This window comes from Alosa pseudoharengus, unplaced genomic scaffold (genome assembly GCF_046254945.1).
Source record: "Alosa pseudoharengus isolate Yale_2024_CS ecotype anadromous, Long Island Sound unplaced genomic scaffold, YU_APseudo_1.1 YU_APseudo_1.1_scf_4, whole genome shotgun sequence".
NCBI classification, from domain to species: domain Eukaryota; kingdom Metazoa; phylum Chordata; class Actinopteri; order Clupeiformes; family Clupeidae; genus Alosa; species Alosa pseudoharengus.
In genome coordinates this window covers 31628669-31653362 of record NW_027468774.1, presented here as the reverse complement: position 1 = coordinate 31653362, position 24694 = coordinate 31628669, and the positions used below count along the sequence as shown (strand labels likewise).

General features: G+C 41.5%; 1 protein-coding gene and 1 non-coding gene across 3 annotated transcripts; both read left to right on the top strand.

Annotated features, from left to right (window-relative positions):
* The first annotated feature begins 1374 nt into the window (after positions 1-1374).
* Positions 1375-23530, top strand: cdc27 (cell division cycle 27). Of its 2 annotated transcripts, none has more exons than XM_076265898.1 (19): positions 1375-1511; positions 2991-3066; positions 4179-4326; positions 4979-5104; positions 8534-8631; positions 8944-9116; positions 10233-10447; positions 12760-12871; positions 13203-13318; positions 13671-13770; positions 16151-16355; positions 16451-16623; positions 18547-18699; positions 18851-19059; positions 19337-19454; positions 20005-20133; positions 20263-20337; positions 20679-20844; positions 22094-23530. In XM_076265898.1, the coding sequence occupies exons 1-19, from the start codon at positions 1485-1487 to the stop codon at positions 22171-22173; spliced, it is 2499 nt and encodes an 832-aa protein (XP_076122013.1). In that variant the 5' UTR covers positions 1375-1484; the 3' UTR covers positions 22174-23530. The 2 variants fall into 2 exon arrangements, with proteins under 2 accessions (XP_076122013.1, XP_076122012.1); XM_076265897.1 differs by having other exon boundaries at positions 22091-23530.
* On the top strand, positions 19789-19923 carry LOC143103390 (small nucleolar RNA SNORA76). Its single transcript, XR_012982807.1, has one exon. It is a non-coding gene; the product is annotated as a small nucleolar RNA SNORA76 (small nucleolar RNA).
* Positions 23531-24694: the final 1164 nt, after the last annotated feature.

The following is a 24694-nucleotide window of genomic DNA, read 5'->3' as shown; positions in this document are numbered from 1 at the left end:
TGATCTTAAGGGGCCATGTCAACCCATTCCATAACCACTCATTTCATGTTTAGCGCCACCTAGTTAAAAATGAAAAAGTAAAAATGAGGTGTTGTAATCGCAGGTATCTGTGACCTGACATGGTCAAAACTGCACGAAATTGAAAGCGTAGGATCATTATGACACCCTCTGAATGCATGCCAAGTTTCATGGACTTTCGTTCACGGGGGGCCATACAATAAATTAATTTATATGTAAATTTAGTGACTGTGCACCAACAGAGTTTCTGTGAATATCTTGAGAACCATAGGGCCTAGGATAACCATTTTTTGCGTATGTTTGCCTCCAGGGGCCATGTTAACCCATTACACATGCACACATGTGCATAAACAGATATAGAACTATATATACAGTGTATGGTTAAGACTCGCCATAGAGAATGAATGGGGAAAATTACGGAGGTCATAGTTTGACGATGTCGTACTCCCGTGCGGGCCAGATGCTATATACCACGGACATGTTTTGGGGGGCCACCCAAAATGAGGTGGCGGGCCGTAGTTTAATGGTTACTGACTAGAACGGCTCGGGGTCAAAGGTCATACAGAATCGATTAATCTGCGCTATTTTTCTCAAATTAATTAATAGAAAATAATCAGTTATTTTGACAGCCCTAATTTATTTTCATTCCTAATTAGGTTTGTACTTCCTTAAACGGCAGGTGGCGACACGAACATGTTTAAAGTGGCCAACTAGCTTTTCCTCCAATGGCAACACAACACCGGCGCTTCTTTGGCTAAAGACACCCATTCACAATAAGCTGCAAAGTGTGTGTCATGCAACCCAAGCTAGTGACACCACACTCCTCCATAGCCTTTGCTGCATTACGTGCATTATCCCTGATCACAACATTACATTCTTCGAGGTAAAGTACCATTGTCCAAGCATGTTTTCAAAAGCAATGTGCAACAACATCATACAGACTAGGCCTATGGCCGTCTATGGAAAACATGAACATATATAATATATACATACATATATACATATATCATTTGAAAGAGCCATTTCTAATTTAAACTGACAAACTTACAATTGACACTTTTGTTTAGCTTTTTAGTCAAAGATCCTTGATTACTAGCTTTAACCCTCTCTGTTTTAGTTATCCTTGGTTATATGAAATTATTTTTAAATTGCCCTTTCTCTTGGAATCTTAAATTTAAAATATTTGTAGAACATATAGAAATGTAAAACTTGTATTTTCTGTACAGAGCAAGCGACTTTTTGCCTGCAATGTTATGGTAGATGTGTTTCGGTTATCCTCGGCAGTAATCGGTTTTCTTCGTCCAAATATATTTGAATCGGAAATGTCCGGAAGTTTTCGTTGTCGCCGATAACGGTTGGTATGTTCAAATCTTCGTATCTACTTCTGGCCTGGATACTGAACTAAGAAAGGTATAGGAGAAAGAGGGAAACGAAAAAGGAGAAGAGCAAAGGTGCTTGGCAACGGAATGACGGTGTTGCAGGAACCTGTCCAGGTAGGTCGACAAAATAAAATGTTTGTTCAAGGTTTGTTGTCAAATGCATGAATGCTTACACTAATATGAAGCAGAGCTTACACTTCGCTAACGGGAAACCCCACTACTTCTACACTGCGGCCTCAAAACAAATGGCCCGGCCTAGCTTGTACAGCTAGCTAGCTATTTAACAATTGTGTTAATAATATAGAGAAGAGCACTGGATATATAATGGTTAAATTTTGCAAGAAGTTTGTACTGGTGTGTTATGGATAGTATGCTATGACTTGACAAATGTCTGCGTTATCTTCTAAAAGGCAGCTTGATAACGTTAGCTAACATGCTAGCAAGCTACTAATTGCTAGCATCTAACGTTGACGTTAACCCGTTGCTACCTGAGATCTTTACTGCAATGCTAACTAGCTTGCATATCAGGCATACCATTTGTCATACAAGGCTAGCAAGTTGACAGTCACTATAGGCACATTTGCTAAACTGGCAAGGTTACTTTGTTGGATAAACGCATTGACTATCAGCTAGCAGTTTATTGTTAACAGTTCACCTAACACTAACGTTACCGTGCAAGCTCGTACCGCTGGCTAAAAGGAGGGTTACCTCTTATCTGCTAGTTTTGCAAGCTAGTTATCTAGCTACCTAACTGTTAATATAGGCATTCATGGCCTTAACCTGATAACTAACGTAGCTTGCTAACACTGAATGGTCTCTAAATCACATCAAGTCTTTAAAATGTGTCTTGCCAAGCTGTCAGACACCTCCAAGGTACGACACATCCTTAAGTAAGGTTAATGATTCGTAGTTATGAATTAGATGATGAGTCCGTCTTGATATAACATAATCGGACCTCTTGCCATGCCGGTTAGCTGGCTAATTAATATGTAAAGTAACACTAAACATTTGGCATGCCTTTGCTCTTTGTTATGTCTTAACGTTACTTACCAGTAACTAAAACTGGGGAACCTAACGCCAGCTGACCACCCCCCCCCCCCCGTCGGTTATGTATGTAGGGTAACGTTAATGTTATGGCATCGTAAACTGATGGGTCAGACGCTCAGTTTGATTGCTATACATGTTACTTGTGATACCCGTCTGCTCCTGACCTGCTGCTTAGACGATGAGGGATGAGTATATACTATAGTATGCGTTAGCGTGAGCCCTAAAATCATCCCGTTTAGTGCAGAGGCCCTCAAGGACATCGTTAGTCTTTGCATTTGACTTTTCAGAGCCCTCTCTTTTCCCTTTCGCTCTATCTCAGTGTGATTGCTAGCTAATTAACGAGCCCGTAGCTCCCTCTGCATTTACAGTAAAGAGAGTGCTGATGCCTCTGTGTCGTCTGGGTATGTGGTTTGTTTGACATGTCATAACCATAGCAGTCTCTGGTTCCATGACACATCTCTGTAAAGATGCCTGCACCTTGGAGTTTAATGTTAACTCATGTCTATCACATTTTATTTCTAAAATTTCTTCGATTTTCTCTTCTAGGCTGCTGTTTGGCACGCTTTAAACCACTATGCCTATCGTGATGCAGTTTTCCTGGCTGAAAGACTCTATGCTGAAGGTAAAGGAGGCTAAACGTGTATCAGTCACAGTCTTGTCTAGCCCTATAATACCTCTGCTGATTTTATTTTGAAGAATAGTGTTTTGTTTCAAGTCTGACTCATTGGTACAAGTCTGCAAACGACCTGGGCGTTTGTCATCCCATTCAGTATGTTTACAAGCTCAATTTTTCCTGTATGAAGTTAGGAGGCACGTGTGCATCTTCTAAATTAGATTAAGAAGCTTGTGTCATGATGGCAACTTGCTTTGTGCAGTAGAGACACACAGATACACATGTGCAAATCATATTTACTGTTGCTTTTATCAGAAACCACACACTTTTTATCACATGGAGCATTTATATAGTAAAAATCACTGAGATAAAGAATCAGAGAGAAATGTTCAGACTGAATATGATTATGGGTTGTGAGGCTGATACAGTCATCAAAGGCTGTGATTAATTTGACACCTGAGTGGTATTGAGATGAATGGAACAGAATGGCTACACTGTCAGCGCTTTCATAAGGCCCGGCTTGTTGTTTGAAAATCATTTGGATGCATTTCTTTCTAGAGCTTTGCCTAGAAACCTAAAGACCTCCACAAAGAACCATTATCATCAGTGGGGTTGTAGCAGAGACTTTCTAATGAGGAGACACAGCACTCAAAAAATCCTCTATAGAAATGCATGGGGTTAGTTTACCCCAATATGGCAGTTGTCTACACATATCCCACCCCTTCCGCGGCAAAACGTCGACATGTGAATACATTGAGCCAATCATGTGGTGTGTTGTGAATACATTGAGCAAATCATGTGGTGTGTTGTGAAGACGTGCCAATCATGTGTTGTGATCTCACCGCTGGAGCAAGGTTGGTGTCTTGAAGCCTTGCGCACGCGCATGTCTGCCGAAGTACATGCCCGATAAGTGCCCAAAAAGCGTTGCAATATGGCCGCCGAGTGGAGGGACTTGCCTAAAAGGACTTTGGTTGTAGTAGACTCTCAGTGAAGAACTGTAATTAAGATAAAATACATTGGAGAAAAACAATCCCACCAGGTACCCTATCTGGTACTTATGATGGTTTACTCACTACCCTCTCTGTCCTTTCCTCTTCTTCCTCCTCTCTTTTCCTCAACAGTGCATTCAGAGGAGGCTCTCTTCCTGTTAGCCACATGCTACTACCGATCCGGAAAGGCCTACAAGGCCTACCACCTTCTGAAGGGTCACAGCTGCACCACACCGCAATGCAAATACCTCTTGGCCAAGTGCTGTGTAGAGCTCAGCAAGTATGTGCCTCATCCATTTATTCTAATATATTGTTGGGATGCTGATAGTATTTGGGCTATTGGACAAAAAATGTCAGTTGGTAGCAATACATGCTTCTTTATGTCTGCTATTGTTGGTTTTCTATTTGGGGAGGGTGAGTAAAAAAGGTGAAAAGGTGACACATCTATGATTTTCTTGGGTCACTCAGGCAGACCCAGGCTTGATGCCAGCATCCTGTCAGTAGGTTTTGATGGTTAAATGTTTGCTGCTTTGATATTTTGTGGATGGCAATGTATATTTTGGCCACACACTGTGAACTTCAAATAAGGCTATGCTTTTAATGTTCACTTGACACCACAGAGTGAAGTGTTCGGATCATATATTGTAACTAATTGCTAGAGAGAGCTTCTTCACTTTCGAAAAGCTTAAAGATCAAAGCTGGTATTTATTATATGTAGACAAAGAACACCTAAATGTCTATAAACATTTCAAGAAATGAGGATTGTTCAGTATGTCTGTATGTGCCTAGATAACGTGCATATCTTAATGAGTGTCTGATTCCTGTCAGTGTGTGTTTGTACGTCTGCTGGTTCATATTTGGTGTGTATGTAATGTGTGTTTGTTTCAATTTATGTATTCATGGTGTGTGTATTTGTGTGTGCATTCCCTCAGACTTGCAGAGGGAGAACAGATTCTGACTGGAGGAGTCCTGAATAAACAGAAAAGTCAGGATGACATCGTCACAGAGTTCGGAGACTCTGCTTGCTTCACATTGGCTCTGCTTGGTCAAATCTACTGGTAAAGAGCACTAAATACTTCTTCATTTTGCACATGTCCTCTGTTTGATACTGTGACATAGGCAAGACTTGGTGGATTTCAAATGGAGGGGTATGTGTTTTATATGTATTTGGCCTGGCCTTTCAACCATCAGTTCAAAGAATCAGTGATTTTTGGAAGAGGTTCAAGAACTCAATCATTACATCTTACATAACTTTGTTGTGTCATTATGCTTTTTTGTGTAATTTTTCTCTTGGAAATCCTATGCGTGAGCTAGCGTGTCAGCTGGATTAGTGATGTGAGCCAGCGAGGAGAGATGTCTACGAATGTCACAGGGGGCCTAATTTTTAGTCTGTTTGATGAAGAATACGTGAAGTTTGAACCATTAACATGGGTAAAAGGTGAAGTAAATAGGCAGACAATGTTATCAGTAGAGTTAAGGCTAATGTGAATAACTAATAATTGCTCCTAAACTGGCAGCATGTGGCATTCAGAGACAAAAGCAATGATTATTGACATGATGATGTCTTTAGTAAACATTGAAAATCGTCTCATCTTCAATATCCCTGTATGCAGGGCAATGTAGCATGTAATGTGAATGCTATTCACAACACATTAGTGGTTGGCTAATCAGTACAATCTGTAAGTAGCCTAGACTGCAGGTTAAACCATTTTAAATCAACGTTGCAAATGCAAGCCTAGCTACTTGAGGGGTAGCCGGCGTCGCTCACCCCCGAAATGGTAGTCGGTAGAATGGCTAACTCCATACACTGCCGTGCTGAAATATTAATCTTATTTGTTTGGCCTTTTCTTGCTTAGATTTCTGAGATTATTTGCGAGGTGTCTGCCAGCCAGTTTATGTTATGTTAGCAAGTGAACTTTTTCACAACTGCCCACAAAGTACTCCTTGCTGGCAAAGTGCTGATTTCAAAACATTGATGACAAATAGAGACTTTACAAACAGATAACCCCGTCATTGTAACCAAAATACGTCTGAGTTTATTTGCAAAGCTTATGTCTGAACTAGCATGTTGACTGGTCCCTACAGTAGGCTGCTTAAAGCATGAAAGTCACACATTTTAGGTCTTGGACCTTTGCTGCAGCAGCTATTGCAGCCGCCTCCTCTTCCTCCATCATCCTCAAACACCTCTGTTCCTTGTTGTATTGCGGCTTGTACAGGTAGCCACAAGCATCGGATTAGCGTCCCAGATCTTCAAAATCTTCTTCTACCATATCAGTTTCAAAACTACCTTCCGCCACCGTCGTTACTTCTCAGCTTTCTCCGAAGAGCAAGAGCCCAGCCTGTTGGCATAGCTTCAAAGAAAGATGGCGGACACTATTTGTACATTCTGGGAGTGAGGTCCCATCCTCTCTGGGCGACTTAAAAACAGGCAGAACTAGCGATGTAGTCTCCAGCCTCTGGCCAAAAAATCCTCTGATGCTGCAAAATGACCATTTTTGAATCATCAGAGTATTTTTTCCAGGCAAGAAATACAGATATCTAATCTCAGGGGGAAATGAGGGAGAGAAGCACAATCATTCAAAAATACCACCGGGTTTCTAATGATACAAAGCTGAATGCAAATCGGTGAAGTATCCCTTTAATATGAAAACTATTGTCTGAGTAGGCTATTGTTAATGACTTACAGTGGGATAATATAGTGCTCACGGTGGGATAATATATTGAGTGTCGTGGTGTAGCAATACAAGAATTGTTAGCATCTTGGTCACCTGTGGCTATTCTCACATCCAGTCAAAATATCTCCCATATTGTACTAGGGGCGTCACTAGAACTGCAATGGGGCGCAATGGGGCACAAGTCCGTGGGCATGCTCCCCTGTAAGAAAATGCTGTATATTTTAACATTTGAATGTATCAATCTGGTGCACTTTGAAAAGAAATTCAGGGGTTAGACTTGTTTATTTTTTATCTATGGATGGAAATATTTGTGCTGTAGCCTATTTTGCACTTCAGAATAGTTATGATGATACTGCAATACAACCACAAAGCATATTTTGGGAGTTTCACAGTTCAGTTTACACAGAAATGGTCCAAAATAGTGTACATTTTAGCACTCCATCTGTACATAATGTATCTTCCTTTTTCATGACCATCTGAACTACCCATATCTGGGAAAGTATGGTGTGATAATATGTGCATATGTCTTATGTTAGCCTTTATATTTGCATGCCATGATTTCTTTCCCCTTCACATTTTTTGCATTATTGTTACTACAGTAGGAAGCATGCCAGTAGAAATATATATATATATATATATATATATATATATATATATCTGTGTAGGTGGGATTGTTTGGGATCTGGCAATAAAAGAAACATGATGGTGAAATACTCTATGGCTAAGCAATTTACAAAAATGTATGTACTGACATAAATAGTTTGTAACATTCTGGCCCAAAGTTAGAGACCATGTAGATTACTCGGAAATTGCTTATTGTACAGAGACATACTTTATGGCCTCATATTCGGGAAGGTCAGCTGTTTATTGTGCTATACAGTTTGCCATGTGTTGAGAGAAGAGTGAGATATTTCACTGAGAGTAATGAGTGTGCTGAGCTCTGTGCAAAATTAAAATATTATTACATTCTATGCAAGTTCAATGATAATTTTCTTGCGGACCATTTATCAGAGCAACTTGGCGCTTCGTTCGTGTGATGCTCGAGGCTGTGAGTGATATCTGTGTGGCGAATACTCCACAAACAGTTTAGTTGAACCTAGACTTCAGATTTTACAGTTCAGTTCTAGTGTACGTGCTGCGACCTGTACTGTGACTTGATTTGCACTGGTTTCCTTTGTGGACAGATTGTGTGACCTTAACATTATCAATGTGTTTTCTAATTAGGAAATAAGTATTCATGGGCAATATTTTATATAACGTTTGTCATTGACCAGCAGATGAACATCTAGAGCCATATACCACCCTGCAAATAGTCTTATTCAGTCTTGTTATTTTAGTTGTATTTGTTGTCATGTTTAAATTGTGGAATTTGAACATTACTTCACCTACGACTTTAACTCCACTCCAACATCCACTTGCTCAGGCTAGAACAGCAACTGTAAACATAGCGACTTTATCTGCATGCGTGAACCGCCACAAATGCACTCAAATCAGACAGGAGAACCCCGAGAACATAATGTCGAGAATGGACAAAGGGGGTGGGAAACGCATGAAGGCGGGACCAGGGTGAACCTGAAGGAGAGGCAGGGTGCAATTTGACGGTGCATGCAAAAAAAAATAACTCTTTAACTAATTTTACAATACCATCGCACTATATCGTTGGTATTTTGAATCTATTTATTTACTGCGTTCTGGCCCACTTTAACCCCTGAATGTAACAATGCAGGGATCGCTTTGGGTCGTAAGAAACACATTTATTTATTTATTTATTTATTTATTTATGACTGACCATGTTTAATGTTTGCCCTATAGCAAAACAGACCGGCTTGCCAAAGGTTCAGAGTGCTATCAGAAGAGCCTGAGTTTGAATCCTTTTCTTTGGTCTCCCTTTGAGTCCCTCTGTCAAATTGGTGAGTTTCTGATTTTTCTTATTCAAAGTCCATAGTTATTGAAGTCATTGTTGCATATGGCAACAATGGTGGCAATACTGACTTTGATCTAGTAAGCCACAGGTCACGCATTGGTGGATTGAATAAAACAGAAAACATTGTGCTAGATGTTATATGATGTGAAAGTAGCCTATAGCTACATGACAGATGCTTGTGTGTGTGGGCAATGGGTGGAAATTAACTTTTAAAAATGTGAACGTCTCCCAGCCACGGACAAACAAATGGTCAAATTCATCATTTAGCTGGTCTAATTTCAGTGTATGTGTTCTGCAGGAGAACGACCTGACCCAGAGCAGATATTCAAACTGATGTCCCTGCAAAACTTCAGCAGTGGGAGTGGAGGCGGCGTCAACCAGCCACCAATCAGCCCTGCCCATACACCCAGTCACAACCCAGCCCACCGCCCAGTGGACAGCATCCTCATGGAGACACCACAGGACACCTTAGTATGTCTTCATTCCCCTCTTCCCGCCCCACAAAAGCTGGAATTCATGCAAATTGATTTAAGGTTACATGGTAGTGAAAAACAAGCTTCACGTAAGGTTAAAGTTGACTGGTATTTAGCAGACGTTGTTATCAAAAGTGATACAGACTTGCCAGGGCCAACTTATTGTCAGGCAGTGACATTCCAACTGCTCCACCATGCCTGTGGAGTGCACTGCTTTGACATGGCCCGACTTGACCTTGCTGAGGACTGTAGAGTAAATTCAGTTGGCCTAATATTGTAGAATTGTCTGAGTGAAAGTAGACATTGATGAAGGTAATGTGGGATGGCTTTTGTACGACAGACACCCAAAAAGTGGAACAGCAATAATTTTATGACATGGTCATGATGTTACTGATGTGGTAACCGCAACGCAGAAAGTAAAATGTATATTTCTGAGAAAATTGCGCTAATGTGCAGACATGTGACCCACTTGTGATGAACAGCAGCCATTTTTTGATTTGATGATGGGGAACCTCTTATGTAAGGACCAATAGAATGTTACTCTACAGTAGAATCTTTGATTGAAATGCAGAGACTAACACAAGGGAGAGATGGGTGGGTATGCATTTAAACTGAAGGTGTGAGAATTTAGTGATGGAAATATGTAATTTTATTGTTGATTTTACTTATGGAATAAGTTAGAAATTGTGGCATTTTGTATTATGTGTAGTTGTGAGCCATTACTCATTTGGAAGCAGTGCTGAGTTTGGAGATGTTATAATAACATTGTCATGTAGCACAAGTATTTTTAAGACTGGCGAAATACATGTCTGAAAAACAGGTAGTCACATTACACTGGCGGTTTGGAAACAAAGCGTTACTGGCAGTCAACATTGTGTGAGTTTCTCCTCAACCATCATACAGTGATGAAACAGTTTGCAGTATAGATGCCATTTACCACTGTTTGCAAAGGACCATATTTGTATATAAATATATACATAGTTGTAAATATCCTGGATTTAACATGTCTGCCATAAACCCACATTTCTATTTTGGTTGCACCCTTCAGGTGCTGTACTTATGTCTTAAAGGTCCTTAATAAAACTCCTCTCCCTTTTACTTGTCTCAATCTCAGGAGTTAAACCGCCTCAACCTGGAGTCATCCAACACCAAGTATTCTACCCTGAGCACAGACTCGTCCATGTCCTACATAGACTCTTCGGTGATCTCGCCCGACTCAGTGCCTCTGGGCACGGGCGGCTCGGTTCTCAGCAAGCAGCCGCAAAACAAGCCCAAGAGCGGCCGCAGTCTGCTGGGAGGCCCCGCTGCCCTCAGCCCCCTCACACCCAGGTAACACACACACACACACACAGCAAGGTATGATTAGAAAATGTGCATGCACTTCAGTCTTTCATATGATTACTCCACAAATCCAAGACTCATGGCACATATATGGGCAGCCGTGGCCTACTGGTTAGCACTTCGGACTTGTAACCGGAGGGTTGCCGGTTCGAACCCCGACCAGTAGGAAGCTGAAGTGGCTGAAGTGCTCTTGAGCAAGGCACCTAACCCCTCACTGCTCCCCGAGCGCCGCTGTTGTAGCAGGCAGCTCACTGCGCCGGGATTAGTGTGTGTTCACTGTGTGCTGAGTGTGTTTCACTAATTCACGGATTGCGATAAATGCAGAGACCAAATTTCCCTCACGGGATCAAATAAGTATATATACTTATACTTATATACAGTTAACTTGCACTAATCCACGCATTAACAATATATTTTATGCAGCCTTAACTTGTGCATCATGTTTAAATCATGAGGTCAAGGTTATGATTTTAAAAATGTAATAATCGGCGTTGAATAATCTATATTCACTCATAACTCTACCTGCGTGACCCATGTGCAATCTTCGCTCATAGATTTTTGAGAGGAAAACTATTAATGTGAAGGGAAGTGGCAGGCTGCCCTTGTGTCTGTGAGCTTTATGTTTACAGACTGCAGTAGGCAGCATTGGCTCTGTGTGGTGGAGAGGAGGAGGTCTGTTCTCTGTGTGCTTGCAGCCTTATCCCTGCCTCCTAATATGGCTGCCACAGCTGGCCTCCATTCTACACTCCCTGTATTGGTAGAATTCTTTGAGCTCTCTGAACAGACAATAGCCTGGTACACCAGACTCCCTGCTTCGTCAACACTTTGAGAGGAAGATCTCCGTGAAATGAAAATGAGCGGAGATACCAGACGGGTGGGGCCAGGCTAAAGATATAGAGGGCAAATCTCCAAAATTCAAGTAAAAATCAACTAAACCCCATAGTTAAAACAAGATTAGCAGAACAGGTGAAATGTACAAATTTGAGTGGAGTGCAGGTTATAGATGGTAATGCTACACCAGCATGTACATATTATTGAAGTCAATTATTCCAAACTTGTTTAGAATCTCTGCCACACATGAAATATTTTCTGAACTTGCTGGACAAACTAGTTCTAAATGATTGACTGATAACGGCCAAAGCCCAGTCATTAGTTCATACCGCTCATTGCCAAATTAGCATCGCATCATTCTGTTGAACCTTAGCTTTGTACAATTGCTGTGATCCTCAGCCCAGATGTAGTGCAATTGTAGTAAAAGCTAATTCAGACATATTTACTCTGTACTTATAACTCCTAATGCAACAGACTATTTAAACTCCACAACAAACTTGCTGAATTGATGTGTAATGTGGTTAAAAAATAAATAAATCGGGGACTACTTCATAGGTGTGCAAATATTTAAGCAATAAGAGGCTGAGGTTTTTATAAAATGGTTACTACATATACCTGGCACATTTGAATAAAATGATTATACACTGGTGATTGCATTTGTTTCATTGAATACTGATTCATGGTTATGATTTCAGTATAGACTGGATGATTGAATAATGGGATTAAGTTAATGACAGACTGTAACAACACTCACTGGTACCTGCAGGTACTTACAGGTATTATGGCCCATGACGTGTGTGTTTGCTTATGTGAATTCCCAGAGGGGTATTTCATAAAACCTAGATAAAGGATTAAACTGGGATTTTTGTACCCTGGAAATCCAGAGTTCTCGTGAAAGCACAATTTGAATTGTCTCTGTGAGACACTCTGGCAATGAGACTAGGATTTTTGGTTATCCTGGCTGAATTTAGCCTCGACTTAGTTTCACAAAAGAGATGGCACATAAAGTCATATAAAGGCATAAAGTCATACTATGTGCATCTTTGCAGTGGTAAACGCTTTCCTAATGACGTCACATGCCGATATTAGGAAGCACTCACACATGTGGGTGCATACATAAATTTGTATTCAGTTGGTGCACTACGCCTTCTTTCCCTGTATTACAGAAATAGCCATGTTTCTCCAAAAAAACTTTATTTCGCTGTTATTCTATATCAAAATCGGTTGCTCACATTGTGTGAATGACTCTATTTGCTGCGTCTTTTTAATTCCAACCGTGGGTTGTTTGGAGGAAAAACGAGAACACGCACGTATCCTGGAAAACTTAAACCTGGCTTGTCCTAGTCGCTTCTACTCATCCTGGATTGCCGTTAGTGAAACGTTGTGCTAGGATGACCAGACCACGCTTGGTCAAGCCTCGCTTTGTCACTTGGATTTTTTTAATTCTGCCTTTGTGAAATACCCCTCAGTTTTGGTATCCTGCCCCTGGAGCCCAGCCCGGGAGACCCCACGTACCTGCAGAGCTATGGTCACAGCGGCTCAGGAATGGAGCCACCTCCCGCTGCAGGTCCACCAAAGAAGGTGCAGTACCCTAGGATATGCTCCTCTACCTTGCCCCTAAGGAAACACCAATCACCAACATCACCACCACCCCAGTTACGCCTTATGTACAGCACTCTCTTCTCTCTGTCCCGCTTTAGTAAAGATTAAGATCAATTAAAAAAAAAATTGGCTTAAAGGAAATGTTGTTTGGTGCTGTGAAAAGGATTCTGTTCTCTTAACGGCTGAGTGGGTAGGGTTTTACATTTAGTGTGTGTGGAGGGCCTCACATTCAATACAGTAATAAAATATATGTTTGAAACAATGGGGCTCTGACTGTACTGTTTTTTATTTTTTATTTTCTTTGTTCCAGTCTGTCGCTCGAATCAGCCAAGTTGGCACAAAGTCAGTGTTTGCACAGAGTGGGAACAGCAGAGAGGTCATCCCCATCCCCTTCAACCAGACCCAGACCACTGCCCCACAAACCAGGTATGTGTCAGGGGTGTGGGGGTGGCGCCTCTCATAGGTCTAGCCTTCTGCAACAACAAACAAACTGTGTTTTTGTTGATGAACAAAGATGATGTCTATGACAAAATTGCTGTTTTGTTAAGATTGTTCTTTAGAATTATCCATGTAGATTATTCAATAATTCTCTGTTTTGGGCCCTTTAAAACAGTGGATTGTTTATACAATAGCTTACTGTGTACTGGGCTGTTATGCACAGTAGGTCCACATAGACAAACTTAGAGCATTGTGATATAGTAAGTAGTTGTACTTGTAGCATTAGTAATACTGTTAAGATTATTCGATGGTAACCTAACCAAAGTACTTTGTCTTTTAGTACCACACCTCAAGTGCTGAGCCCAACCATCGCTGCACCTCCTAATGTGCAGCCAAGGAGAAGCTCCAGACTTTTCACCAGTGCCAGTTCTACTGCCAAGGTACACACACACACAAAGCGCTTTCAGATATAACCTCCGGAGTACATGCGGAGGTTTGTCAAACGGAGGTCCTACCCTTCGGATGATTCAGATATGATGCTAACCTGCGGACCTAATACTGACCTTATACGGACGTATGTGTGAACGACATACACGCACATTACAGAATCTCCGTGTGGTTGTCGAGTGAGGGGTGGGGGCTTAGAGTTCACAAGATGCGAGATATATGACGCAGAATATATGGGCCGCTGCCTGTCACAGCTGCTTTTTGTTTAAAGTGTAGCCTATGCATTATAGGCTAAAGAAGAGAAATCTATTGTGCGTATGCTAATACTTGAAGTAGGATAGTCACGTAAGTGCGCACATACAGAATTTGTATGTGTGCTTCGAGTAAACACATTTATCTGTTTTCAACGTAATGCAGGCGCGCGGGAACATATTTTTGACCATGGGTGCTGAATAACAAAATAATGGATGTCCCACGATTTCTCCTCTAGCATGATATGATTTGAATTTAGACAGCTACGCCATTTCAACGCGGTGTATGAGTAGGCCTAAGAGCGAGAAGTTTTATAATGCCCTTGCCACTCCGACTCATCAATAAAAACTGCGTGCACACACACCAGACCAGCACTTGACTTTACATCATTAAACTATTTCAGTATATTGCTTTTCTGATTGTCAAAACCACACCTAACTTATGGCGTCTCCACTCCACAGCAAAAGTGTCCTAACCACGTTACAGCTGTTTCTATCTGAGCGACTCCAATAGTGAGAGGATTTCAGTGTCATATTTCGGTGGCACTAGCTGTCGTGGAACTCGAGATGACATGTCTACTGATAGGCAACAGGTCTCACCAACACGAAATTCTAATTGCAAAATATGCATCCTACCTCATCTGTTGTACTGTAGTTATTCGAAATTGGGCTTTTCACAATCCAACGATATATCCAAAGTGCGAACTAGTTGGTGATGGTTTATGAAAACTGCCAGTATGCATGCTACACGGAGTTCTGATAGGGCTGTGCATGGCCTAATAAACAGGCAAGATATAACCCACGATCGCCATGGTTTCGTTGTCAATTCGTGTTTGTGGTAATAATGACAGCAACAATAAAACCATCTGTATCTTACGATCTTCATCATTCTTGACAGATCACCAGCCTCCTCTGGATGGTCATATGCATAATAAGCCTATAGCCTACCTTTAGTTTTCATTTAATTTTAAACACGAATCTACTGTCTTTACTGCCGGGAGAGAAAAAATATATTGTATTCTTTTCTGTAGCCTAATTCTGCCTAAGGCTATCAATGAACAGAAAACCGTGTTGGCTAACAATTTATTAAATACTCCTGTTATTGTCGTCAACGACGTCGCTGTAGGCTACTGCCTTTTCAGCGCCTTCTGCTTATGATGATTCAGTCTTTTGAATTCGTTTGGCCTTGCCATGCAGTTGTAGGCTACAACGTGCCATTCCCTTCATGTGTTTTATCAAAATGTTGTAAAATGGACAGTAGCTCCGTGATGTCAGCACTATGCCACTCCATCATAACACTGGCATTTAAGTCAGATTTAACCACATGGACGCACGAAAGAAACGTCACCAACACGCCCTCTCACTAGGTGTGAATTTTAACCGCATGTTCTATGCCTCGTTCAGACACAGCACATTTACATAATGTCCGGAGGAAATACTAGGTCGGGGGTAGTATAAACACCGGGTGAATTCGGACTTCCATATGACCGGTTATGTCGTTCAGATATACGGCCCCACCGTTTAACATCGGCAGAACCTCCGGTCTTACACGTATGTCTGAAAGCGCTTACACACACACACACACACAATTGCCCTGAATTGTATAAGCCCTGCATAGGCCTGAGTGTTGGAGCCAATAAATGTCAGTGCAGTTTTAGTAATTTCTCTTTCTGTTTCAAAGTTTGTCAGCACTAGTTTGTTTTATTATTGCCTTTCCCCTTTTTTACATTGCTTTTTTATTAGGCTATTGATTGAATTGATATTATTGTGTACTACAACTATTCTCCTTACTATATTTGACCTAGATTTTAATCTGTTCCCTGTTCATTTTTAAATATTATTATGTTGTTTTTGTATTTATATGTCGCTTTGGACAAAGGCGTCTGCTAAATCCATAACCATAACCATAACCATAACCATAGTCAGCAGGCAGATGACTGTGAAAAAGGTTTCTCGGTGGTGAAATGTTAGTTTCCTTGATAGCAGGGCAATGTAATTGCACAGGGTTTATCATTGGTTTGAAATGGAGGCAGACATTTGTTAGACTTAAAAGTGAGAGCATAGACTTGGCTTGTGCTATATTTCATAGGTGGATTGACTAACTGGGCATTCCCTTTAACAGGAGAACAGCAAGAAGCTAAAAATGAAGTTCCCCACAAAGATCCCCAACCGAAAGACCAAGACTAAGACAGGAAAGGGGGGCATCACGCCCTCCAACCTGAACGAAAGCATCGAGCTGCTCAAACTTGACTCCTCCATCTCTGAAGGGAAGGGCAGCCTGGGCTCCTCCCAGCTGCAGGCTTTCACCCTGCAGAAGGCTGCTGCAGGTAGGCCACTTGGGTTCCTCTATGAAGAACGTCTTCTGACCGCCTTAGGATCCCTCCTGTCAGTCACTTCTTCTCTCTCCTTTATTCCTCCTCAGATGGACTGATGAGCCTGATGCGGGACATTGGGCGGGGCTATGTGGCTCTCTGCTCTTACAACTGCAAAGAGGCCATCAACATTTTGAGCCAGCTACCAACTCACCACTACAACACCGGCTGGGTCCTGAGCCAGATTGGACGCGCACACTTCGAGCTGGCGGAGTACACGCAGGTAAGGGCAGGGACAGATATACTGATTGACTTTGAAGGATGCCGGTAGCTTAGGTTGAGTAGTTGCCTTGCTCTGTGGCAATATTATCTCAAGTGATGGCATGAAGATGAATTGTGAAGTCATCTGCACTATTGTGAATGTCTCAGGCTGTAGGGCCTAATACCTAGTGATACAATCTCTCCCCTGACCTAGCTGCAACAGCCTGAAGTGTGCAAAGTAAGATGTAAACAGTAAACAAGTACCCCACATCCAGGGGTGTCTTAATACAACCCTAGGCCCCTGGGCTATGGAGGTTTCTGAGCCTCTCCTCTAGCTCCTCTACACCAGTTGGGATTTATTAGGATATTGTTACATTTTGTTACACTTTAAGAGAGAGAAGACAGAGGGGGGGCTCGCTCCACCTGCACCTAGAGCACCAGAGTAATGACGCCGCAAATACGGACACGGCCGTTTATTTTCATTATTGCTTATTATTATTATTATTATTATTATTATTATTATTATTATTAAGAGGCCCCCATTGGTCGAGGCCCCTGGGCTGAAGCCCAAGTAAGCCTGTGCATTAAGGCGCCCGTGCCAACATCATCTACAGACTCCATCTGTAACTTGTAAACAAAATAAGACAATTGCAAATTACATAGAATAATGATTTTTAAAAATCGAGGCGAGACCAACATCCGAGTTTGGTTGTATATAAAAGGGTCTAAAGTTTGCCTCAATATTTTTCAGTGTACATACAGTAATATTCTACTAACTGTAAACATTTCACACTATTTTGCTTTCTTTAAATAAACAAACAAAATTGCTCCTTTCATTTCATAAACGGACTAGCCTACAACTAGAAGTCACATGACTTCACCCTTCGCATGGTTTGTTTATTAGCCTGGTTAGCGTTGACACTTAACACTTAATGCCAGCTCTTCATGTGAGAGCACAACACAAGTTACCCTAACGTAAAGGTAATCACCACACGGTTTACACCTCTTTCCGTCATTACAAAATAATTTTAAGCCATACCTTTTGGCCCTATTTGTATGTCTAAAGGCTGGTGAAGCACTGTAGGGAGACTTTTTTTGTTTCGTTTCAGTGATTGGTAGACCTACATCTGGGTGATGCCGTCGTATATGCGTTAGCATGTTCAATGTAATTCCACTCACATACCCAACAACTGATGAAACAACGCTGACACAGTCTTATCCACCACTTTCTCGTCTGTACTACTGTAACTCTACTCTACTCTACTACTGTTCCCAAACTTGCAATGTTAGAGACCTCTCTTGTGGGTCGCCACCACTCGCCATACCCATTCTTAATGCTGTTATCTCTGACTGACTCACTCGACTGTCGACCTGACAAAAAACTGTAACCTACATAGGCAGACCTTGGCTACCTAGGCGCTTCACAGAGCTACGGCGGGACTACAGATTAGGTGTCCCTAAAGAACTTGCGTATCTAACAGTAGTTCTGCATTGCATTAACTAATTCGTGCACAAGTTTTATTTATTTTTATACCGTGTATTCTCCGTGTAAATTCATGCACCGAACCGTGACACCCGTACCGTTATGGTTCAGTACGGATGCATGTACCGTTCCACCCCTAATCTGCACACTTCAGACTGGCCAAATGCATGCAGCCACGTAGAGGCACAGACAAAATGGGTGATAGAGAGAAGTGGTGTCATTATTTAATTTGAGACTAGTTATGATTGAGTGGTTGTCCTGAAACATTTGATCTTTGTAATGGTATAATGGATATCATGATTATGAAATCAGTTGTGTATATGCAGAAAGTGATGTTGTCTTGGTGTCATAAATAAACAATTGCACTGGCAAGGAAATGTTTTATTTATTATCATGACAACCCGTAATTGGTTGGATAATTATGAAGACTTTAAAATTTGTATCTCCATGTCACTGACCCAGGCGGAGCGGATTTTCTCAGAGGTGCGGCGGATTGAGAGCTACCGCGTGGAGGGCATGGAGATCTACTCCACCACTTTGTGGCACTTACAGAAGGATGTGGCACTCTCTGCCCTGTCCAAAGACCTCACTGACATGGACAAGAACTCACCTGAGGTATGGCCAGCCTATGCTATTGATAGAAATATGAAATGTGGTTATTTTTGTCTAAAAAGACTTGTGATGTACTCACTTTTGTGTGTTTCTCTCTCTTTTTCTCGTTTCTCTTTTTATCTGATTTTACGCCCCACTCCACCCCTATCTCCAGCCTTGGTGTGTAGCGGGTAACTGTTTCAGTCTTCAGCGGGAACATGACATCGCCATTAAGTTCTTCACGCGTGCGATCCAGGTGGACCCCAGCTTTGCATATGCTTACACACTCCTGGGCCACGAGCTCGTGCTCACGGAAGAGCTGGAGAAAGCCCTGGGGTGCTTCCGTAACGCCATCCGCCTCAACACACGCCACTACAATGCCTGGTAGGACCACAGTGTCACAGCACCCTATAACTACATGGACTAGATGTAGCTATGTCTGTGTTTTGTGTACCTTTGGTTTTGTTTTAGTTTTTCTTTAATGCATTCACTTTTCAAAAAAGTGTTTTACAGGGTTTTTAAAGGGCCAGATCATCAGTATTCTGTTGTATTTGGGGCACCTGTAGTCTCAATAGTGATGTTAATATATGTGTTTATTTGTGTTATAAGTTGTTCCTGTGCCTCTTAACTCCCTCTCCTCTGCCATCTTTCCTTGCCACAGGTATGGCTTAGGTATGATCTACTACAAGCAGGAGAAGTTCAACCTGGCAGAGATCCACTTTAAGAAGGCCCTAAGCATCAACCCTCAGAGTTCAGTGCTGTTGTGCCATATTGGAGTGGTGAGTCTCTCTCTGCTTCCACTATATCCTGTATAGGCCTTGGTGACGTTTGTTCTACTTGGGATGTAGTACATTGTTAATATCGAAAACAAATTGTCGTAATTTTTTTAAGCCACTTCCATGACGTTCACTTTCTCTTCCTCACTCTCTCCAATGGCTGTATGGCATACACACATGATGTCACCCACCCCTAAAACAAGATTTTTTGCAAAGTCAAGATGGACTATAATAATTAACCTCAGTACACAGGAATATAACATGAAGCTACTTCAGCAACAGTCAATTGAGAACTTGATATGATATGTTCTATAATGAAGATACACAGTACTAACCGGCACTGTCTTTGAACCTGTGTAGCGTTGCCATGGCTCCTTGGGCGAAGCAACAGTGTCAGAACAAGTGAAGCTTGTTATAACTGGGGCTTCATGACATCTCCTCCAAGTGGCTCTTTTAAACACAATCTACTTTCTGCTTGTCATCATAAGACTGTGGTGCGTTCCCAGTGAAGTCTGAATGCCACCCTCTGAGCTGCCCTTTGTCTTAACTGCAGGTTCAGCACGCACTTAAGAAATCTGATCATGCCTTGGAGACCCTGAACAGAGCAATCAGCATCGACCCCAAAAACCCACTATGCAAATTTCACAGGGCATCCATTCTCTTCGCGAATGAGAAGTACAAGGTCTGTACCAGTCCTGCTCTTAACACTCTTAAATTTCTGTTGATCAACATGAATGCAGATGTGTTGGGCATGGGTCAAGCTGCTTTTACAAACCACGGAAATAATGAGTCTTCTATGATGTGTCTTCAGGCTGCCCTACAGGAACTGGAGGAGCTGAAACAGATTGTGCCCAAAGAGTCTCTTGTTTACTTTTTAATAGGAAAGGTAAGCTGGACTTTCCTATTTAAGCATGTGTGTGTTTGTGTTTCCCATGGCTTAACATGGTGAGCCCCCATGTTCATGCCCCAAGAGTGTAGTGCTGTAGCTGCCTGGCTGCCTTAGCTGCTGGCTGCAGCAACTCGAGCTAGGTAAAACCAATTGTTTTCAGCGTTGTCCCATACCGACAGTACTCGGTGACCTCGCGAAATGGAGGTCTATATGAAAAATCGCCAGAGTTCTCCTTTAACTGTTTGCCATTACACCTTCATGGAGAAATCTACCAAAAACCTTTTGGTATGGGGTGTTTTGCAAACTCAGTACTGATGCTGAGTCTGTCTCCTCCTCAGGTCTATAAGAAGCTCGGTCAGACTCATCTGGCACTCATGAACTTCTCCTGGGCCATGGACCTGGACCCCAAAGGGGCCAACAACCAGATCAAAGAGGCCATAGACAAAAGATACCTCCCAGATGACGAGGAGCCAGTCATCCCTGAGGACTACCCCTACTATTCAAGTGAGACCTGCCATTTCCATGCCTAGGAAACAGGTTCAAGCATTGAACTGTTATATTAAAATCAGACCATTGCTGAATCAACTTCTCTTGATATTTCCAAACTCCTTGCAGACTTTGATAAATTATGGTCCCTCTATCAGTTAAGCGTACTACATACTCGCCGCACCCGACCGGTAGCACGACAATGTGACGTCAAAATTGCGTCATTTCCTCTGTTGCACGAGAAATTTCAGCCTCGCGCAGGCAGGTCCTGCACAGGAGATTTTTTTTTTTCAGATGCGCGCGACAAGCAGGATGAGCTTGAAGCCAAGATCAGGGAGCATGCGTGACTCTATACAGACGTCAACCACATTCAGGATTTCATATAGCCTAGCCCACATCTTAAATAAACATGTTTGAATAGTCAGTAGAGAAGAGAGGGAAATTAACCTGGCTAGGTTACCAGCGAGAGTTCGTGATTTTTAAATAGTCTGCTGGATAAGTTAATGAAGCTACCAGAGAGAGGGAATTAAGATGAAAGACCTAGGACCCAGGGACATGCCAATAATCCAGCAAAAGGTAACAAAGATATTTATTTTCAACCAAAGGATATCTAAGACCTGAAAAAAATCTCTTTCCACCTCAGGAAATTACACAAACTCATTTCTCAGCACCAGCCAGCTAGCTTACTTGCTAAAATTTCCCTCGGGATGAATAAAGTATCTATCTATCTATCTATCTATCTATCTATCTAGCTATCTGCACACACCTTGGAAACTAGATGGTAATGATGGTAGTTGTGTATAGCAGCAACCGAAGTCTGAAGTATCATCACAGACGGTAGTTTTTACTGCCATTGAGGCCAATGCCAATTCAGGAGAATATTGCAACTAGTGTCGCGACCACCACGCGCGAGTATAAATGGTTACGGTGCTCCCGTGACGTCACATTGTCGCACTACCGGTCGGGAGTGGCGAGTATGTAGGACGCTTTAACAAGCCCAGATTATTATGATCATATTACTATTTAAAGTCAGCTTTTTAAAGATCACTGTACACTAGTTTGGAAAAGGATGCCTATCTGGGCTTATCCTATATACTTGTATATAATTGTTTTCAGTAAATCCAAGTTGAAGTTTTTCCTCTCTTCACAGCCAGTGACCCTGATGTGGGGATGTAAGATTGGACTGTTAGTATGTCTGTAGGTTGAGATGAGCTAATGCACTGAGACCACCACCGTGGGGTTTACCGTGTCCTTTTTTCCCCAGCAGCTGAGGAGTCGCAAGAGAGCAGCATGACTGACGCAGACGATACGCAGCTGCACACGGCCGAGAGCGATGAGGTTCTGTAACCCTCGCACACCTCTGGACTCACTCGTACCCATGCCAATCTGGAGCCCCCCACCAAAAAGGCTCCTCTATTACAAGATGAAAAAAAGAGGATGATTATGATGATGATGAAAAAAGGAATACAAACTGCTGCTAATACAGTACCTCCTCGTTTCTCTCTTTTTTTTTTAAGAAAAACAAAAAAAAACAAAATCACATCTTTGTTTTTTTATGTTTGCGTTCTTCACCCTGTTGTCTCCTCTCCCTCCATCATGCCTTAGCAGTCAAAGAAAATCCAGCTCCAAGTCTGAACGTTCAATTTTTACATTGTTTTACTCACGTTAACCCTGAATAAAGGTCTCTGTAAGAGTCTTTAGTCCTGAGTCCTCTCCCTACTCTACTGTGCTGAATATGTGTGTGGGTGTGTGTGTGTATGTGTGTGTGTGTAGGTGGGAGAGGATAAACAAGCACATGGTCGTTAAACTCTTCCTGAGAGATGCTGGGACATGTGTTCCGCTTCATCTCAGGGCCATACGCAGACTGAGAGGTCAGGGCAAGGATTCACTGTACCTGGTTGTGAATTCACAAATGTTCAAACAAGTAGTCTTGGTTACCTAAAAGAAGTACAATAAAGTGAAGTATTTAACCATGTTGTGTATCAAATGAGATTTTTTTTTTTTTAATTGAGGAACCATTCATCTATCTTGCTCAATTTGATTTATGTTGTCTACCCTGTTATTGACCTGTTCTCTCATTCAAATTGAGAATTTTAAACCTAGACTTCCCACCACAATTGTCAGATAAGTCCATTTTAATTAGTACTCCTAAAAACTTCTAGCATGTTTCTAAATATTATTTCTCCAGATTGACAAATACCTGAACATATAGGGGATGATCCAGTCATCTGTATATTTTTGAATATTTGATAATCTGTCAAAGAAAAAGGCAGTACAGTATTTGTGTTCAACTGTGTTATTGTTTGTAACTCATTTCAGGCCTTTGTGTTCCTGACCAACTAACTGAAAGTGAAACCCACGCCCACCTTACTCCTCATGAACACTCATTTTTCCTTCAACAAGGTGGCAGAAAGTAACAAATATTTCTGTAAACAAACCCTGGTACATGGCATAAGCAACCAGTGATCTGAGAAAAGCAGAAATGTCCATTTTTACTGAACCATGTGGTGCTGTAAAGCACAATGTGAGAAAGCTTCTGACTTGTGCACACCAAGTTTTTTTTTTTCCCCCGCCCAATGTTTTATTTTGCAAGTGCATTGATGTCTTACTTTGAAATTGTACTGTCTTAGGGGATATGCCTGTTATTGTATATTTTACGGATTTAAAAAAATATATATAGAATAAATTACTTTGATCAAAGTTATTGAACTGGTTTGCATTTAAAGTCTATCATTTCAAGCAAAACTTGATAGATAGAAATGTAAGAGTTTGATCACCTTTAGGTTAGGATGATAGGCTATAGCTGACCCTATTAACAGAATGTTACGCAAATAGATTCGTATATAAAGGACAATAACAGACTCGCTGAAGGAGACTTTAAACATGAGTGTAAACAGTACTAAAAATGTAGAATAGGACGTTAGTTTTAAAACTTGGTCATTACTAGTCTATCATCGACATGCATGGATCATTTTAGTCGATGGGCTGAAATCGACCGATGGACATTATTCAACCTTACTTCTCAGTGAGATAATGACATGAATCTCAAAGGGACTGTTGGAACAGGCTATTTCAGAGAGAGGGCTATGTAGCAAACGGTTGCCACACTTGACATGCCTATTTGCAACATGCACTGTGAGAGCCTACAAATGAAGATCCAGGAGAGCAATTGTATTTTGGCTTTGGGCACAACCTCTGGCTGTTAAAGTCCTATGGCGGCCAGGAAGACGTTTTTTGTAGCCTAATATACATTGGTCGATATTGACACAACGGCTGTATTGAAATTAGCTGCTTAGCAGTGAGCTTGCTTTGCAGCAAACAGATAAGATGCAGCGTCCGAACCTTTGTTTATTAACAGACTGTCTGCAAATAGCACAATTATTTTCTTATACCAAGCAAGGGATATTGTAATAATGTAACCTCATAAATTGCCATTGATATTGACCGCAAAAGAAAAGTAAATAGGCTATAATCTCTGCCAAGTACACTAAACATCAAACTCGTCAGCACAAAAAGAGTAATTCATATACATTTCAAATAGTGTCTGTAATATTTGAAAACAACTCCTGCAAACTTAAATTCGAACGCCCATTTTGAAAAGATGGGCAGAGAAATAACCCAATCAAAATCCTCCTTTTGCTTGACTGTCAAATCGCAGTTTCAGACAGGCGGGCGATTCCGGTTCAAGGCTGGTTGATCCGTGCAGGTAAGTGAACATGTATTCTAGACAGTCATGTTAAAGATAGTTTATTTTAAGAATAATTACCAATTTACCAGGTTTTACGATGGACTGTGTGTGCGTTCATCACAGAATGAACACGTCATGTTCATGTAACTTGCATTAGGTAAGCCTGTGTGTAAGGATAAA